This window comes from Synchiropus splendidus, chromosome 5 (assembly GCF_027744825.2).
Source record: "Synchiropus splendidus isolate RoL2022-P1 chromosome 5, RoL_Sspl_1.0, whole genome shotgun sequence".
Classification (NCBI taxonomy): Eukaryota; Metazoa; Chordata; class Actinopteri; order Syngnathiformes; family Callionymidae; genus Synchiropus; species Synchiropus splendidus.
This window is the reverse complement of record NC_071338.1, coordinates 32,388,674-32,408,861: the sequence shown is the minus strand read 5'-3', so window position 1 is coordinate 32,408,861 and position 20,188 is coordinate 32,388,674. Positions and strand designations below refer to the sequence as shown.

Below are 20,188 nucleotides of genomic sequence, written 5' to 3'. Positions count from 1 at the left end.
CTGTTTTGAATCGGGCAAACGGATGGGCCGGATCCAGGCGCACATCCGGGCCAGATACATTGTGATGCTTCCATCACGGATGAACGGTCAGCCGCACCTGCTGAAGGATGCGCTGCGACGACATCACTGGGGCCCAGTCTTCCACAGTAAAAACACGAGTCTCAAACTCTAGAACTTTTATTAAACAGTTCTCATTTTCAGCTTTTACCTGAAAAACAAAACGGACCTACTCGACCAGTCCTGCGGTGTCGTGTGCATACGGAGGCTGACCTGCACGGCAGGACAGGGGGAGCCCATCCCCGAAACACAGCCACCGTCCTCAGTCCTGCTTCAACTCAACCTGCCCCGGACTGAAGCCGCCGCGGCAGCCATTTTAAAACCCCCTGGTGGAGTGTGCTGTCCGTCAGAACCACAGATGACTGAACGTGAAGTGAAGAACAGGCTGGAGAGAGAGAGAACAAGTTTCCTCCATTTGAACTGAAACGCTGAGAAAAGTGCGTGTTACAAAGACCTACTGAGAAAGAAAAAAGTACCGTAACGTTGACAACATTATCGTCTCTGCAGTTCCGCAGCAAGGAGACTTTTGTTTTGAAACTCTGAAACACTAAACAACCTCAAGGCTAAACCGTCATTAGCCGATGTTCATTAAAGCCGTCTGCTACATTAGCAATGACGCCTAGTTTCTTGTGAGATTTTACTTTTTGGGGACTGTTGACGTTGAATTGGTGCCTTCCTGAATTAAATAATCGCTAAAGTATGAATGGTTGCTAACACTTAGCATACAGTTAGCACACAGGGAATGATGCCCACTTGCACTGTAATCAATGGTAAAGATGTATTTATCCGCTTTAGATTTCTCTGTCAAAAAAAAAAAATATTGAAGCTTTAGAAAAAGAAACCCAAAATCATCAAGTGGCTTTTCAAAATAAACGTGCTGTGGCAGCAAAAGTAATGCGCCTCATCTGATGGCCACAATGATCGACGTGTTTGAGTTTAAAACTAGAAGTTGGCAGCGCAGGGAGAATTCTAAACCGACTGGTTGCTAACAGTTAGCAACACTAGCAAGGTGCCAAGACAGAGAACAGCTTTTACACCAGTAAAGAGAGGAAATAATAATAAACATGCTGGTTAACAGTGAACACAAAACTAAACTTTCAGGACGCGCTCCCACTTTTTCAAAATAAAAGTGCTCTGGCAGCAAATGATGAGTAAATTAAGTGTTTGCCATGAACTTTTTTTGGTTTGTACAGGAGAAGTGTTGGCAGCAAAATAAGAATTTTAAAGAGGCTTTTAAAGACTGCTGGTAGCTAGCAACATTAGCAGGGTGTTAAAACAAAATTAAGGAATGGTTCAATGGAATTAACTATAGCAGGCCAGAGGACGTTTATTATGAAGCGAAACTGTTTTTTATATTAAGTTGCAAAGCTTGTTGTGTTTTGGTGTCAATTAAGCTTTGCACTTCCTGGATCTAAATCAACAATATAGATGGGTCGCTAACGGTTAGCAACAGTACTAAGGGGTGACAGTGACAAAAGCAGAGTGGTCCCTGTTTGTTACGCCAGTAAAACGGGAACTAATAATTGTTTAAGATATTTAAGTTAAATCAGAACTGCATCGAACGAAGCGTTGCTATTTCGCTATGAATATTTCTGTTTTTTCCATTATGAGCTGCTTCAAAGGCTGTTGATGTAGCGTGACCGTACATCAATGTCACTGAAAACTGGGTAGAATTTCAACAATTTCGAACAGTTTTAAATAATTATTACTAAACAGACTCATTGCTAACGGCTAGCAACAGTAGCTGGGTGTCAATGACAAAAGCAAAGAATGGAACGGTTTTTTTTTTTTACGGCAGTAAATCAGGAAATAATAAACCATTCTTTCCGATTTTTAAATGAAATTAGACCCGCCTGTTTCAATTTGTTTCAAGTCTCTTCAGTTAATGCTGAAGCCATCAGTTAGCGAGCAGTTTTTCTGGAGACTTTAAAGTTTAACAGTGACCTGTACTGTTGACGTAGCATGACTGTACGTCAAAGTCACCAGAAAAAAATGGCAACACTTTTCCTGAAAAATGTCAATAGAATAGAATTCTAATGAGGACGGCTGGTAACGGTTAGCACCACTAGATGTCACCATAACAAAGCAGAATATTGAATTTTGCACCAGCAAAAAGGGAAAACAAATCCCTGCTGAAGCAGTTCAAATGAAATGAGAGGAGACATTGACATTTATCGCAAAACTAAACTCATGACTGAGCGTGTTCCTGGCGAGAGGTTTCAAAATAAAAGTGCCATCCCTCACGCGCCTCCTGGGGAGAACAAACCACAGTCGTGGTCTCCGAGAGAAAAGTGCTTGGCTCGGTGAACTAAAAAAAAGGCTCAGCGAAGTGGTTTGTTCCGAGGTTTCACCAGGACGGTCGAGAAGCTACAACCTTCTGCACCAGCATTCCAACCTAGAATGTTGTGATTATGTATCAAGGTCAGGATATAGAGAGTAAATAGATAGAGTGGAAACATGACGTCGATGATCAGCGACCAAGAGGCGAACAACGATCCCAGCTATTTTAGTCGATACATACACACAACATGGAGCCTGTCGGCCAGGAGCGTCCGGGACTCATCCAAATTAGGAGCTTCAGACATTTTTCCGCTTCAGAAGTGCGTCTCCTTCGGGGCCTCCAGTCACTCAGTCCAGCTGGAAGGAAGCCAAAACTCCTCATCCCCCTCTGGTACCTCCAGAGTCTTCACCGCTCTGTTGTTTCCTTCGGAAGAAGGCCGGGCGCCACGGCGGCGCTCAGCTCGTGGAGTAGCTGCCGGTGTCCTTGCCAAAGTTGTAATACTCCTCCATGTCCTCCATGTTTGCTGTGGTCAGCTTGGTGAGGTTCTGGGAGCCGTTGTTGTCCATGTTCTCAGGTGAGGTGAAGTTGAAGTTCTGTGATTCGTACTCGCCCGTGTTGTCCATTTCCGGGAGGACTTCTGGAAAACAGGGACACAGGTGTTTCACTTTGGAAGTTGTGTCACAGGAATGTCGCGACCGAACGACCAGCTCTTGAGGAGCGTGTCATCTGAGTGGTGCAACAGAGTCCAGTGGAGAGCTGATACAGAGGAGGAGACCAGGTGACACTGGGGTCTGGGCTACATGAAGGCTCGAGCGGTGGTCAGGGGTGTCTAACCCCAGTCCGACCAGCACAGTGAGCTGGATCAGGGGTCTCAAACCGGTCCTCATAGGGCTGGGGTGGGGCAGGTTTTTGTTCCCACCAGTCAAGCTTGAGAGCCCCGGTCTAGACCTTCATAAAAAGCTGGAGAATCAAGTTCAGAATAAAGCCAGCACCGTCTTCCGTCCTCCATGCATCATTTCACTGCAGACTTAATGAGGAAAACCGTCACATCTACAGTCCGAATCATCATCATCATCATCACTCGAATGCCGTCGCTCTTCTTCATCACCCCATCTCGCTCCTTCCTCAAATGCTAACCACAGGGGCTCCAACGTTTACTCAGTGTACAAGCTTGTTTAAATCAGTGTTAGGTCACTAGATGGCGCTAGGTTTTGACTGATTAAAAATCGCATCACATCATGATGTCATTCCTTCTTTCTAATGACGTCTTGGCTGCACTGAAGTCCCGGAGCTCTGCCTTCATTTCCTCCGTATTTCTGCACCTTTCCACAAAGCTCATGGATACGGGCCAAACGGAGCAGTACCACTGGAAACCATGGGGGGCAGTGTTGCTGTTACCACAATGATACATAGCTCTAATGAGACAGGAAGAAGACTCTCCGTCCTCCAGTGGCCACATATTTAACGTCCTCACCGAGCACCGTCCCCTACAACGCTACCTCCATTTCCTCTTTTGTGAAAGAGCTACATGATCAATGCTTCTTCCACAGTCGCCATGTTGGTTTGTTGTTTGACTCTGGGCTGCTCCCCCTGGTGGATATATTGGTGAACAGCAACATAAAGAAGCATGGAAGCATGAGATCAGTGACGGAGACATTGTTTGAAAAGGACAGGGACATTTTCGTACATAAAGGGAGCATGAATGGCCTTAATAGCGTGGTCAGATCCCCCTATATTGGGCCTTCAGATTGCTGAAGCTGAACATGGTTCCCTCAGAGAGAAGTTATACATTCTAATGGTTTGGTAACGGCAACATCTGTACTCTGAAGGCCACCCTGTTCCTCCACAGCTCTTCTAACAGACCAGAGGCTTCTGCCTCACAAGCGTATGACCCACCTTGTCCCTCGGGCGACACGTCCATCCCGTGCTTGACCTTCATGTGGCGGCTGAGGTTCCCCTTCAGGTTGAACTTGCTGGTGCAGTACGGACACTTGAAGGGCTTGCTGCCGGCGTGCAGGTGCATGTGGCCCAGCAGGTTGTACATTCTGTTGAAGGACTTGCCGCACACCTGTGAGACCAGAGAGAGTCAGCTCGCGGAGAAGAAGCCCGGGGTCACACCAGACTCGCGGTTCTCGGACTCACTTTGCACTTGAAGGGTTTGACGGGCAGGTGCACGATCATGTGTGTCTTCAGCGTCTGTTTCTGGATGAAGCTCTTGAAGCAGACGTGGCACTGGAACGGCCGAACGCTGTTGTGGATCAGCATGTGTCTCTTCAGGTTGGCCGACAATGTGAACTCTCGGGAGCACACGTCGCACTTGTGGCCCTTCATCCCCTGCAAGGGGAACCAGAGGTCATCATGAGCACGAGTTCATGTTGGACTGCCAACAAAACACCCAGCTGGGAATGGGTCAAACATTCTCAATATTCACTTTATATGAGTGAATATTCAGGAGATTTTGTTTGGCTGGTTTTATACCACTGCAAAATTGGATTTTTCAGTATGCGCTTCAGTAAAAGGAATATATTTGTTTCATTTAATAATCTACTGACAACAATTCTTCCAAATTCGACATAAAAATAATTAGTTTTTTGCTGCAACACTAAACCAAACTAAACTAAACCACTTCCAGTGATCAAAATGCAACCTGGCCGGCAACAGGAAGTGAGGTAGGACAAGCTTAGGATGAGGCTCTGGAAGCCACCAGGAGCAGCTGGTACCTTGTGTGTGAGCGAGTGCTGTCGCAGGTGATGGAGCTGCACAAACTCTAAGCCGCACTGGGTGCAGGTGTACGGCCGCGGGCTCTGGTGCTTCAGCAGGTGGTTCTGCAACTGGCTCCGATAGGCGAAGGACTTGTTGCACTCGGTGCACTGGAAGGTGTGCGGACCCTGATGGCTCGTCTGGTGACGTTTCAAATGAGCGTAAGTGGGGAACTCCATCCCGCACTGCGAGCAAACGTGGCAGCGTCCGCGCTCGTGCTTTACCTCGTGCGCTCGCAGCTCGCTGGGGTAGGCGAAGCCGCGGCGGCAGAAGCGACAGCTGTACGGCTTCACGTCCGTGTGTTGGAGCATGTGCCGCTTCAGGTGGCTGGTCTGAGTGAAGCCCTTCTTGCAGACGGTGCACTTGTGCGGCCGCGTTCCTTGGTGCGTCAACAGGTGGGTCTGAAGGTGACTGGGCTGCTTGAAGAGCTTCCCGCAGTGGGGGCACGCGTGGGGTTTGATGCCGTTGTGGCCGAGGATGTGAGTGACCAGGTTGTACTTGGATGTGTAAGACTTGTCGCACATGCGACATTTCCAGCGCTTCAGACCGTCGCCCACATCCACGCAGTAGGACTCGTCGATCTGGATATTGATGTCCAGCCTGTCCACTCGCCGACCGCCATGTCGCCGCGGCTGTTGTTGGTGAGGGGGCTGCTGGTGTTGTCCTGCCGCCGTACCATCGGTCCACATCATATTCTGGCTGTTGTCTTCATACTCCCCAGCCATGCTCATTTCCCCAGAATCATAGCCGCCCACTTCACTGGTTTGGAAGTAACTGCTGATCGCTTCATCCTGCTGCTTCATCATGTTGTTTCCCTGGTGTTCCAAGTCCTCCCCGTCCTCTCGGACTCCCCTCCCTGGACCCCCCATTGGCCTCTGGACTTGCAGAGCTCTGTGGGCTTGCTCCACCCCTCTGTGTGGCACCTGGCTGGGAGTGGGGTGCACGTGTGCGTTGGCCTGCTGCTGGTTGGACGCCTCCCTCTCACACTCGGCGCAGTTCTTGTTGGGCCCTCTGAGGGTTGCTGGGTCGACCTGCACGAGCCCTCCTCTGGGAGCCATGTTGTTCAGCATATGGACACATGAGGTAATCCCGGTGCTCACCACTTCCCCTTTGATTTGAGAGACCAAATCGCCGCCCTGAAGGCCGTGACGGTCCGGCAAGATCATTTTGCTGTCCGGAATCTGCTGCGGTGGCGGTGGCGGCCCTTGCTGCCACCTCCTCTGACTGCAGCTGGGTTGCATCTGTCCGTCTTCTCCCAAATTCTCCCCGAGGTAATCGCCGTTGGCGCCAATGAGCTGGTCTGCGTACTCGTAGTCGACTCCGTCTACTGTGGGAGCAGGAGACTCTTTGGGTTCGCCGGTGTAGAAGCCGTTGGGTGCAATCGTAGCGCCAAATACTTCATTCTGGGAGATGAGACCTAGCACGGCGGCCTGGGCCAAGGACAGCACCACAACTGGATCTGTTTGTGTGCTAATGTCCACCAGCCGGGCCATTACCTTGGGCTCACATCTACCCAGGCGCCGGCTCGCCTCCTCCTGGAACACAGACAGACAACACTCCATGTTAGGTTTGGCCTTCTTATCAACGTCTACTCTGCAGGCTTGCCAGTATCTCCTAGTTAGCAGGAACTCTGAAGCCATGAGCCAGTACACAGAAGCGTGACAAGTTCAACCTCAGTCTCATGATTCTGACGAAGTCCTTTGGACTTCACTCTATAAACCAAGTCAAAGACGTATTCTGGTCATAAAGAGAACATAGCCACAGACTCAGGCTACACCTCGGACGCAACTATTCCTTGTCAAGCAGCAAGTCAAAGTCAGCAAACTTTTGATGACCCCCCACGTAATCTGGGTGTTAGGACAACTGGTGACACACAACAGGGATCCTCAGCAACACGGTTTTCTGAATGAGCCACACGTCCACATCCTAAAGGCGACCGACTTGGGCGAGACACAGAGAGAGGAGGGTCATGGATGTGGCAAAGGGGGGGCATGACAACCCAACCTCACTGCCGAGGCGAAATATATTGATGATGATAAAGAAGGGGTGCAACAGCAAAGGAGATCCTGATGGGTAGAGGAGGAGGCCGACCTGGGACAAAAGGAAAAGATTGTTCCGCAAAATCCCACATGAATCGCATCTTTCAATCATCAGTAATGAGGAAGTTGTGCATAGTTAACGTGATGGGATGGTGGATAACTTACCGACATGTGCATCAACATGACCATGGAGGTTCATTAAAAACCTCGGTCAAAATAAACCCAGCGGAATAATCAGCACAGCATGTTGGCCACCACAAAGGCCATATGGAGGATGAAATCCTAATCTTTCTCAGTGCAAGGTCATAATCGTGAATGGTTTCCTCAAACCATATCGCTTCACTGGTACAGGTTTGGTCTTCTCGTTTGGCTCAGGTGTGCGGCCCATTTAGTGGATTTCAAAACACAAATCCACTATGACGCAACAAAACACAGTAAAAAAAACCTTGCGATAATATTAATATAATTGTGTCTTCTAACCTCCTGCAATATAATATTTTAAACATTTTCCCTAAATAATTAATAACATTTCTCATCTAAACATAACTACCATGTTCTAACTACCATGTTACAGAGGAGAAATACTTTTTTTTTGTTCAACTGAACCAATAAAAAAAACAAATAAAATAGAGATCCCTGTCCTCAATCAACATTTTTTATTTTATATTTCTTTCATAAAAAAGTTAATATAAAAACTAATATTTGTACTAATTGGGCTTAATCTGGCATATAAAGGGTGAAACTGCTGTAAACAATTGAATAGTTGGTGGTTATGACCAGCAAAGAAGTAGAATTAAAGAGTTGTGAAACTAAAATGGTGAAATACGCTACAATATTATTGTTTGAAGGCATTAAAGGTGGAATGAAAAATCCCTTTTCAGTCTCTGGTATCAAGGTTAGAGGGTATAAAACAACTGTGTAGTGGAAGTGCCACTACATGGGCCTAAAATGCTCTGAACAACTGCCAGAACAGAATCTAAAAGAGCAGAGAGTTGAGAAAATCTGTCTGTCTCTGAAGCAGCAGCTCGACTGCCGAGGCTCCTCCGAGTCTCAGAGGAGTCTTGCTTCTTCAGAAGTGTTTGTTTGGAGGCAGCATTTCTCACAAACACAGGGAGACTGTCAACACTAAAACACACAACTGGAATGAGAGCGTAACAATAATCCAGGCTGAAAATCAAGCGGGATTAGATGACCTGCTGATCCACACTCGCGCGAGCAAGACGTGATGGAGGGAGAAGAAGAGGAGCCAAAAACACAAGACGCATGGCGAGAGGGAAAACAGTCTACGCCGAGAGAGGGAATAAACGGAGGCTCGGGAGGAAGAATGGGAGGGAAGGAGGGAGGGAGAGCCACGGGCAGCGGAGGCAAGAAAATGACAGACGAGGAGCGAATGAAAGGAGGAGGGACGAAGAGCAACCTGCTGATGGCAACTTTGAGGCGCAGGAACACAAAGCATGCTGGGTAATGAGGCTAGCAAACTCACCGCACTCCTCCTGCCGTGAGGCTTCAGGTGCTTCAAAGATCTCATTCTTCAGTGCGACTGACAGTCTACGCTCGGCTGCTACTTATACGGAGGGATCGAGGGGGCGGGGCTAGCGTGGCCCCTCCCACTCCTCCTTCACAAATAAACAAACTTGCTAATGAAGTGTTCCTGAGCCTCAAACTTGGTCAAACGTCGGTCCCGAGCAACACCTCTCAGCTCCTCTCGCCTCCTCACCTTTGTCATCATCCCTCCGTCCTCTACTCTCCTTCCACGTTTATCAAGCCGTCATTTCCAGAATTCTCACGCGCGCTGGAGCGAGGATGAGATGACTGACAAGAATCGGAGCGAACGGAGGAGAGAGCGGACGGAGAGGGGCGGAGGTGGACGGATGGAAGGAAAAGACGGGAGGGGAGAGAGAGAATATGAGAGATAAAGAGAGGCAGGGGGGAGGGGAAGAGCAGAATGCGGTGGAAGATGGATGGAGGCATGACTTATTGGACTTGTCTTCCTCACGACGCTGACCGACAGCTGAGGGATCGTCAACAACTTTATGGAGACGCGAGAGCAGAGGAGGTGTGAATAGATGGACGGCCACTACATCAACCTCCACTCCTGCAGGTGGCAGTAGTGCTCTGATGAAGTCTGTGCAACAACGCAAAAGCAGATAGTTAACCAAGTTTGACAATAACACCCACACAACCAACCTACGTCCAGGAGTCAAACTACGACCTGTTAAATTTGATCTCCTCTGTGTCTTTACTTCAGGTTAGCATGATGCTATTGAGTAGCTATCATTTATATGATAGCTTGTGTTAGCATGGCTTAGATAAGAAACGACTAGCTATATACGCTACAGCAGGTTAGCAAGATGCTAATGAGTAACTATCACCTGTATACACCACAGATGGATGTCAACATGCTACTGGCTGGTAGCATGTCAATTAATGAATGGAAGTAGCACTAATTCAAAACTCCTCAGCTGTCATTTCCTGTCATGTGCTTTGACACTGCTCTTCACAAATGAACACATTTCATTTCTGATTAAAATTCGGGATCGTTACATTCTCCAGTCCTCACAGAGAAACACACTCACCCACAATATCGTGCCATCAAGTCATCCATGCCAGCACAGGCAGAGGTTTCGAGCTCAGGGTGGACTCCAGCTGAACTCTGACCTTCGCGCAGTGAGGCTGCCACACCTACTCCACCTGCCTGACCTCGATTAAAGGATTTCAGAGCAGAGAGCACCATCTCGTGAGTCTGGAAATGAGGACACTGTTTCATGAAGCCACTTCACTACACAGCATCTTTAGGGAAGGTTTGCAATACGTCAAAATAAAGTCTCCCGCACCTTCAGGCAAGGGTTGTCTGAGAGGAGGTGGAGGCCACGGACGAAGCTAATGATTCCCAAGAGGCGGAACCCAGTCTTTTTGGGGTGTCTTCAGCAAAATGAGACGGTGGTGAACAGACTGTTGCAGGATCGCCATGCTACATGCTACGTATACGCTAGGCTATCGTTGGGCGCACGCTGGAAACGTAACCACGCTACTCATTGGTTGGTTACCGGAGCGACTGTAGAGGTCCAACTTAATATTATGGACCACTTGTTGAATCAAAGTCAAAATCCAAACTGGCAGAAATTCAACTAGATTCCGAAAACAGCCAGGTATGGGTGTCACTGATCACGTGGCAGATTCAATAAAGGTTGTCAACATAAAGTTTGTGACTCGGAAGAGTGAGCCGAACAACAGGATGGAGAGAACATGGAGGAATGAGAGAGAGGGAAATGGCAGAGGACAAAATGGGGGCATAATAGAGGAAGCAGGGAGAAAGAGAGAGAGAGAGAACAGACTGCATGGAATGAAAGAGAGAAAGAAAGGGAGGGAGGGAGGGAGGGAGGGAGGGAGGGGAGTAGCTATAGAGGGCGAGGATGGGAGGGGGAGAGAGGTGGTGGTGGAGTGAGAGAGGGAGAAAATGAAAGGCAGCAGTGGGGGAGGGGGAGAAAGAAGGATAGAAGAGGGAGAGGGGGAGAGAGAGAGAGAGCAACGAGTGCAAAAAAGAGAGGGAGGGGCAGTGTGCAACGTGAGACAGACAGTGGCTGAGAGGGAGGAGAGATAGAAAGGGGGAGAAAGGGAGATGGAGAGAGAAAGAAGAGGAGGTGGGGTGATGGAAACGGAGCAAGAGAAAAGAGAGAGAATGGACGAGCGACAGAAAGTGGGGGAGGGGAGGAGAACCGAGAGGAAAACAGAGAGAGGAAGGGAAAAATGGGGAGCAGAAGAGAGAAAGAGAGACGCACACAGCGTGTCTGACGAACATGGCCGCAGCAGAGGAGAAGAGAACGGTGCGAGTCAAGGTGTACGGTGATGCCTTCAAAGACACCACGCTGAGTGCTGTAACACAAGCAGCTCAAGGTCACGGAGAGTGTCAGAGTCGGACCCAAAAAAGGCAAGTCCAGTCAGAGCAGGGGCAGGAGACGCCCCGAACGCCTGCGGGCCTCTTCACACAGGCCACCAGAGTCCGGAGCTGCCGAGGCTCGCGCTGATGCAGGAGGGAGGGGTCATGGCACCTGCAGGCCACGGTTAGCACCAGGACACCCAACCTCGGTTCCAAGAGAAAAAATTAATTTCATCACTTCCTGTAGAAGCAACGGCTTTAGTTATTCGTAATACTATCTATGAACACATGACTCATAACCTCCGCTGTTATTGTCTCGGTCAGTAACACGCAGCAGCTCTTGAGATGCTGCCACCTTGGTGAGCGTTTCTGATGCTTAATGACTTGCCAGAGGAGGGGAGAAAGTGAAGCTTGAAATGCAATATTAATGTCACTGGATTTATTTCCTGCTGCACACATTCCTTCATGAGAATTCTAGAACAATTCAGCCTGCAAGTCTGCAGCTGTGCAACCAAGAGCTTCTGTGGCAGGTGAGTTGGGCTTGGGCCCCGGCGATGGAGCCAGGGATATCGACTAAGTGAAAGAGAATCCACCAGGCCACCGAGCCGTACCTCACCCCCGGCAGAGATGGGTGACACCGTGGTCCCCATGTGTACTGAAGGGAGGCCACTGTAGGACAGGGCACCGTGCCTGCACCACACAAGGGCAGCACAGAGACTAGGGTTGGACGATGATGGCAAAATGACATTATTTATCAGAATCACCATTATTCAAAGGATTATTCAACTCTTTCTAGAAACACCAGTCTGTATGGTCTGGCTTCAGAGGACGGTGGAGCCGGCTGAGCAGGCACTTGGCTGGGATGCATGGATTTTTCTCTGGTTCTGATTGAGCTTTTTTTTAGTCATTTTTCATGAGATCATGAGAGAAGAAGTCACTTTCATATTTGAGCAGTCTTCCTGCGTCTGCAGCCTGATGAATGACAGGGAGCGCTTGATTTTATCACCCCTGTCTCCGGTTGAGCGCAAGCCATTGTTCGAATGCATTTCTGCACATTGGTTTTGGAAACGGCTCCAGCAAGCAGCCAGCACTGCTGCTGTGAGTCTGGATGAGCGTCTGCTCCTCGGAGGTTCTGACGCTTTACTATTGACTCATTTCTGTGATGTCATCACCGATGATGTCAGCACCATCAGTGATGTCCTCTCAACTCAACTCTGAATGATGCAAATGAGATTTTCACCACTAAAGGCTGCAGCCCTTCAGACGTCTACAAGCAGTTGGTTCAGTCATCTTCACTTCTTTGAACAGCTTATTTAACCAGCCCAAACTAATTGAGCTGTCAATCAGAGCTCCTGAGACTTCTCCAATCAAGATCACAATTTAATCAGAACAACTTCATTCACATGGAAATAAAGCGCGGTCAGGGAACATGACAGCAGCCGCTGTGTCCTCCAGGACAAGATGTGGATCATGGGGAGATGCCGGTCACGGACAGTGGACTCCAACAGACGAACCTCAGGAGGACATTCCCTCCCTGAGGAGGAGGAGCTCCAGGGACTGGAAGACATTCCCACCTGGGAGGAGGCCCCGGGGCAGACCCGGGTCACACTGGAGAGACACAGTCTCTCAGCTAACCTGGGGACAGGTGGCCTCTCGAGGGAGGGAAGTCTGGGACTCTCTGCTCTAGCTGTTGCCCCCCCAACCCACAGAAGGCAAATACAGTCATTGATCTGTGATGATTCGTAAACAGCAACACTACACCAACATTTCACATTGTCCATGATAAAAGACTGGCTGATGACCAACCAAAAAAAGACCACCAGGACTGGAACCCGCAGCTCCAGGGCCGAGACGTTACCAGAGCGCCACCTGTAGGCTTTTAGCCGGGATTTTTTCTGAGGGTGTGTCCACCTTACCCGCGGCACCACATTGCACTACAGAATTCAGGCCAATGAGATGCGACTCTCACTATTTGATCAGTAAAATGACATGGCGGCAGTGAAGCGACCTCACGGAAGGCATGAGTCGGCAAATCTCGTCTAAACAATGTTCAATTTACAGTGCAACCCAGTGAAGGGTCCCATTGTCAGTGCAACAACAGGTCATACGTAGCTAAAAACCTGGACAAGAACGATGTTAGCTAAGGGGAATTTGGACACGGGGTGCACCCAATATTAGCCCGAAGTATCTGGCAACCCAATCCACCATTCACTGGCAACAAACTGTGGCACCACATCTGTTTATCTGAGACAACCCATGTCAACAGGAGCCCAACTGGCCAAGTACAAACGTCTCAAGGATTCATTTGTATTTTCCATTTTCTTTAAATGTGAGCATGTAGTGCAGTCGCCGACGCGAAATTCTGCGCGTCTTTGAGACTTACTTATGGCAGTTTAAAATCATCACCAGTAGTTTGTTGAGCCGATCAGACCAGCTGAGCACATCGGGAACTTACGCTGGAGAATTAGCTTCAGCTCTACGGCACATTTTTGTATTTGAGAAACGCAGTCTACTACATCAAGTTGCCAATTTGAAGCAAAATAATGGTTCGTCCTGCTCTGCTTGTTTGACGGTGTCACTATGTTGCACTGGTGAGAGTCAATCACCACTGAAGCTGAATGCTCATCGATTTCCACCACTCCACCAAACTATCTTGTGAATGAACAATAGCGTGAGTTGACTTATTTCAGTGACTAGATTGTAAGAAGTTTGAAAAAGTCTGAACCTTCCAGGTGGAGCTCCAGACCACACCAACATCTAATCATCCGTTCCTTGTCTCACGATCAACGTTCCCAAAAAGTGTCAATGAAACACACCCTGAAGCGATTTGCTAACACTGGCAGAACATAACCTCCTGACCTGAAGATGGCTAGCCTGTCTTCATAAAAACGCTTCTTTGTCTTGACAAGAGCCTTCATTTTTAAACAAGGCCATTAGAGTGATGTAAACCGCAGACGGCGGCAGCAGCAGCGGAACAACAGCAGCTGTCACAACCCAATACTGCGGGAAAGCAGCGGAGGCTCTCCCGGGAATACGAGCCTCCACCCACCGAGGACCAGCTCGACAGACACGTCACAGTGTGGACGGCAGCAGAAGCACATTCTTCAAATGCTTGGATTACAGCTTACACACGCACCGTTTGTGATGGGGGATCGTCGTCATGCTGTCAGCCTCCACAGGAACTTTCTCTTTGCCATTGCAAGACATGAATGAGTTTCAGAGAGGATTTTTTTTTTATCTTCACCTCACTGAGGCCCCAGAAAACACACGATCCTCACGGCACAGAGAGCTCAGCTATTTGGCTCAGCTCGCAAGTTTGGAGTCTCAAGTGTGACCTCAGTCGGCCCAGCGGTGGGGTGAAGGGAGCTGCTAACACGGGGTTCATCTCAACATCGCCACCATAGAAAAACAACCAAATGTATCTCGGTTCTGAGGCCACTAGGGCTGGACACACACACACACACACACACACACACACACACACACACACACACACACACACACACACACACACACACACACACACACACACACACACACACACACACACACACACACACACACACACACACACACACACACACACACACACACACACACACACACACACACACACACACACACACACACACACACACACACACACACACTGGCAGCAGATAGAAGTCGACCAGACGAGCGGCAGGACGACACGACAGACTCACACCGAGCACTACTCCTGTCAATACAATATTACACAACTTTTCAAAATCCATTCACGGCCTTCGGATCAAACCCAAGGTGCTCACTTCACAGTCCAAGTCATGTGACCCGAAGCCTGAGGACGGATTACTCTCCAAGACCAGCGATTCACAGCCAGATCAGGGGCTCCCAGCCAGGACATGCCGTCCTCTGTTCTTCAGAGCCCCGTCACATGACCCCCGAACTAACAACCTCTCTCTCAGCATCCTTCTTTGAGTCTCTTTTACATTATCCTGGAAAGCGTTTCACGAAAGTGCTCTTGTAAATACCTCACCCTCGTCATGACGACCCCACTCCCCTCCTCACCCGCTGCCATCACTGCAGGTCGTCACTTAAAGTAAAACTCAATCAGGCATCCTTATGAAACACGATTTAGCTTTGGGCTGAACCTTTATTCAAAATTCTTCTAGACCTTGGAAGTAGACTTGGAAGGGAGGAAGTGGCCGCTGTCTTGGGTTTGACACCTTTGTCCTGAAGAGACTTGTTTAGGGTTAAACAGAGGGCGTCAGGTGTTGCAGGCAGGGTGTGCACGGCGACCGCTTGTGTGGTCATGTGTGTGCTCTGTGTATCATAGTGGCTAGCGTAAGTTGGTCGCTCTGTTAGTGTTATTTTGGGGAACACTCTGAAAGGTTTGTAGCGTCGTGCCAGCTAACAACAAAGGTGCTGAGGCTGTAATATTTCCAGTAACGCTAAGATCTAGTTTCAGGAGAAAGCAGTCAAGGCAGGGAGCCATTTTTAATGTTGTAGCACTTCCTGTGTGAAGAAGACCTTCTAACCTCACCTGCTGCCCCTTGTGTCAGCATCTGGGTCCTGCAATACAAGACGTGACGTATGTTCAGAGCTGTGGACGCCAAATCGACAAGCGGGAGTAGAGTAGCAGGTGCAGCATTGTTGAGGGTATTAAATGTAAACTGGCAACCCATCCTCAGGCTCACAGCCCAATATATTAGGACATGCTTCACATACCCCCTCGTCCACCGAAACTGAGGGTGGATATGGTTTGTCACTAAATCCAGAACATCTAATCATCAAAAAACAATGCAACTCAACAGAAGGATGAAGTAGAAGGACGGCAGAGAATCCAAGTCCATGACAGTCCAGATGACCCTGATCCTGACCCCTCAACAATATCTCCATATCAGTCCATTACTCAAGAACCATGCTGAAGGTGAGGAGTCTTGAACGTGGACCATTCTAGAAGCTCCTGGAGGTCCTCACTCCCTCGCAGACTTGAGGAGCTTCACCTCCAGGTTTAGCTTCGTTGCACAAAACTTAGGCCGTGTCCCATATCTCCCCCTAACACGAGCACTCGGTTCTGAGTGTCCTCCACTATGAAGTGCCCTCCAACGACCGAGTGAAGTGATTGACGTTCCTAAGAATTGGGACAACACTTGATGAGGTCACGTATAACGACAACGTGTCATTGGCTGCCGTGCTGTGTTTTGTTTCCTGCATAGCCAGTTGGAGACAACGTTTTGGAAATGACAGCTCCAACGTTTCTGCAACCTCTTGCATCGGCGCTGATCATCTCACTTGGTTTGGTGAACCAACGGAGAAGAAATGGGCGGAGCCAAAGCCGGCTTTGCCGCTCTGTTGCGGTGATAGATGTGTGAGAGGTATGAGGATGTTAATGTTAGCCCACTGCTGTTTGTAAAGAAGGAATAAAAACTATTGTATTGTTCACGCTGTCGGACACGGTAGACAATTTGGGTCGCTAACGTGTGATACCCGAGAAGGTCAACAAACGGAAGAGTAGTCGGCGTTACTAAAATGTCCCTGTTGTCTAATCCAACATTGTTTTTAAATAAAGTGGGTGACCAAAGCAAGGATGAACATGTCAAAGCTCAATGTAGCAGGAAGCCCTGGATGACCCTGGAACCTTCTGCTGTGGACGTTCTGGATCAGTAAAGGGAGCCAGAGCTTCCTCTGCTCCAAGGGCAGCAAGGAGGAGCAGACGTCCCTCTCACCAGAAACCTCAAGCTTTCCTGGGCTACTGAGGTGAGCTGGAAGACAGAAGCTCCCAGGTTTGCCGCGGGCCTCTTTCCAAATCCAGCCGTCCATCCTGATGAGAGCTTAGGGATCCCAGACTCCAAACCAGCTTTTCCATTTCCGAGTGAGCACACTCGTTACTAGCCGCACGACACATTAGGCCTTTGTGCTTCCAGAAAAACCAGCCCCCCCTTTTTTAACCACGCCTGCAGCACAGTGGCACTGCAAAGCGCTGACACCACCACCATCACCATCATCATCAGCTTCAACAAAGCTCACTCACTGAGCAGGAAAATCTCTTATCTGCCTTTAATTTTGAGTCAGCGTTGTCGCGAGCATCCCGCCACCCGCACTGCGAGTCCCGCTCTGCACCGGCCTCGTCTCTAATCACAGCTGCCGCTGATGCATGGACGGGCGGCGTATGATGGCCTGAGCGGAATACAGATGGAGCCGCGTAATAATAACACATTATTGATCCCAAACACTTTCATCCTTCAGCAATGTTCGTCTGCAGCCGCTACACTGGGAGCCCTGACACGTCCACGTCCACACTGTAGCAGAGGAGGAGCTTCTGAACCTGCTGGAAGACTCCAAACTCTCCATATCACCAGAGAAATGTGGCGTCCAGCTTCAGGACACCTGGAGCTCCAGTTCCACGCTGAAGGCTCAGCGACACTTGCTCAAACAAACAAACAACTTCAACAAGAAGCCTCTCAGTCAGACAGACGCCTTCAGGGCAGGGATGAATCAGACGAGAAGTGAGGTTGACTTTTTGGAGGAGGATCTATTGCTTCATCTGAAGATGGGATCCAGGTTGAGAACCGATCAAGCGGATTCCAGCTGCTTGATACATCAAAACACAGCTCTTCTCAGTCCAAATAACTAGGAATGGCTCCAGACCACTTCTGCAGACTTAAGAACTCAGGCCATACCGATTTGATACCTTCTGCTTATCATGATATTCAGTCTCTCGACTGAAAATACTCCAAATACACAGCGAAGCAGACCTGGACCAAGTGCGGGCCACAGGCCGCATGGGGCCTTCCACTGTATTAGTGGGACCCTCATGAGGTCAGAGTACAACTATAAAACCAAAGTAGTTTCTACGAGCCATTACTTGTTCATTAAACATGAGATTAAAAATTGAAATGATTTTTTCTTTGTGTCATTTTCGGGAGAAGTTCTCGCCCCTCAAAATACATTGATTTTTAAAAAAATAATTATAACATGTATGTTTGTATTCTTATGATGACAATGTGTGATTGTACCTGTTAATATCCTTATTTACCACGGCGCTTGCGCTTCATGGTTTTCATTTATGCTTCTTGTACGACTCCTCCTCCTTTGGCATCAACCATAATCTGGTCATCAAAAATCATGAATAACCTGGATATAACGATCTGAAATGTGGCTCCTTCAGTTCTGGCTTTTTTATTAGCAATAAGAAACACACCAGAAACAAGCCTGACTTGGCCCAGTTAACCAGCCCACGTTCACCGGATCCACCGTGCGGTTCACCAGATCATTCATTTCTGTTGTGAACCTTGAAAACACCAGACGCCAAACTCTTAGCTCAGGTTCTTTGCCATGTTACAGGAGTGAAGTGAAGGACCTTCGGACCTTGTCCACATGGAGAAACAACCACCTACTTTTGGGTTTCTGTACCTCAAGAACTGATGAAAACACTGCAGTAGGTATATCCAGCCTGCAGGTGGAGCTCTAGCGCTGAACCAGATGTTGACAACAAAAAATGTGAGGATTAGAGTCGTAAGAAAGTATCCATACATGCATGTACATAATTAAAGCGTAGGATGGAACATCGACGTTAGCTAACCGCTACGGTGATTCGATCAGAAGAGACAAGACCAGCATCTGTGGCATTCAAAGGGCAGCGACGACACGCCGCATGTTATACGCACCACACTAGAGTCAGACACTCACAACAGGCCCGTGAGCTCAGTGCTGCGCCTACGTAGCGTTACGGCTAATGTGGAACGAGCGGATGCTTGTTTACAAATATCACAATGTATGTATCACAATATATCGTACCAACACACCAAAAAGGGAATAAGACACTCTAACTGCCTTTGTACGATTTGTCATATTTCACCTGGATCTGGGCCGATGTTGTCTGGCTCTGAGTCGAATCTGTAACGGATCCCAGGCGGAACAACATGAAGTCAAGAGAAGTTTGTGGCGACAACTTCAGCTACACACATTTACCAGGAGATACTCCACGCATGTCAAGGAATGAAAGAAAACTTGACCTAAATTTGGGGGCCAGATAACACCCCACCCCAACACTGTGTCATTACACTGACTGACCAGAAGAGAAGTATCAGCGGTGTATGCATTTAAAAGCCTCTCCGGTGAAAGACATTTCAGAGGTGGACTCATAGAAGTGAGCAGAAGCTGAGCTTATGACTGGGTCAACCATAGCACTTCTCTGTGGTCCAAATGGTGTCATCACCCACAGAGGCCCAGGATGAAGATGAGGAAGGTGCCAGTCATCTGTGCGGGGAGCGCTGGGTCTGGTCCCCCCGCAGCTTCAACACCCCCTCCGCCTGAACCCGGAGGATCCTGGACAACTTTGACCAGGTCTCGAGCGTCAGGCTCAAGCACCATGTCTGTGCTAATGTGGCCTGCTGGATGGAGCCCCGACTCCTCTCCCCGTCCCTCCACCCACCCACCCCCCCTCTCGACGCCATCTGTTCATGGCAGGGGAGAATGTGGAAGTCAAACAAACACCAGCGCAGATATTTTCCGCGACACTCGCCGACCTAACGCGGCGTTCATTAGCGGCGTTGCTGCGGCGGGCGGCGCGGACGAGGCGAGAGCCTGCGCCGGGAGGAATAGGAACAAGTTACCGGCAGGAAGAGTCCGCCTCGGCCGGGCCGGACAAGTCCGCGCTCCGGCGCAGCAACATCCGCGTCAGGAAGAAGCCGAAGCGAAGGAAGAAACGGCACTCACCTGGTTCCAAAACGGGTTTATGGTGGCGACGTGATGGTGGGGATCTGAACGTGGGAACTGTTCCCGGAGGGTCCTGTCGTGTGGAGCAGGAAGGAGGGAAGAGAGCGGCTGACGTGAATGAATAAACAAGCGAGCTCCTCCTCGAACTCGCAGCCCGAGCTCCCTCTCCACTCTCGCTGATGTTTCCCAGCTGTGGCCGTTTTATTTAGGCGGTTTGACCAACATCCGTAAAATCCGAACCTCCACTCCCGCGTTGGTTTAAAAAAAAAAATCACCCTTTAAAAAATCAACAATACATATTCTAAAGAAATAAGCATGAATATCAATTGGATGCTCATATAACGCTCACCTCCACAAACAAAAACAAACCGTTTTGTTTATATCTTTTTATCACATGACTGCAATCCCCCTTTTAACCACTAGGTGATAGTGTTTTTCCATCTCATCTGAACTTACGGGAGTGAAGAAGAATCT

The 20,188-nt window shown here is 48.9% G+C and overlaps 1 protein-coding gene across 4 annotated transcripts; it reads right to left on the bottom strand.

Moving 5' to 3' along the window:
* Positions 1-161: 161 nt before the first annotated feature.
* znf710b (zinc finger protein 710b) lies at positions 162-20,086 on the bottom strand. 4 transcript variants are annotated; one of them, XM_053866820.1, is made up of 6 exons: positions 8,621-10,513; positions 5,323-6,633; positions 5,059-5,238; positions 4,481-4,672; positions 4,235-4,406; positions 162-2,975 (listed from the first exon to the last, which is right to left on the bottom strand). In XM_053866820.1, exons 1-6 carry the CDS (start codon positions 8,663-8,665, stop codon positions 2,794-2,796), a joined length of 2,082 nt encoding a protein of 693 aa, XP_053722795.1. In that variant the 5' UTR covers positions 8,666-10,513; the 3' UTR covers positions 162-2,793. The 4 variants fall into 4 exon arrangements, with proteins under 4 accessions (XP_053722795.1, XP_053722793.1, XP_053722796.1 ...); XM_053866818.1 differs by having other exon boundaries at positions 5,059-6,633; positions 8,621-9,832; positions 9,972-10,513; XM_053866821.1 differs by lacking the exon at positions 8,621-10,513 and adding an exon at positions 19,715-20,086 and having other exon boundaries at positions 5,059-6,633.
* Positions 20,087-20,188: the final 102 nt, after the last annotated feature.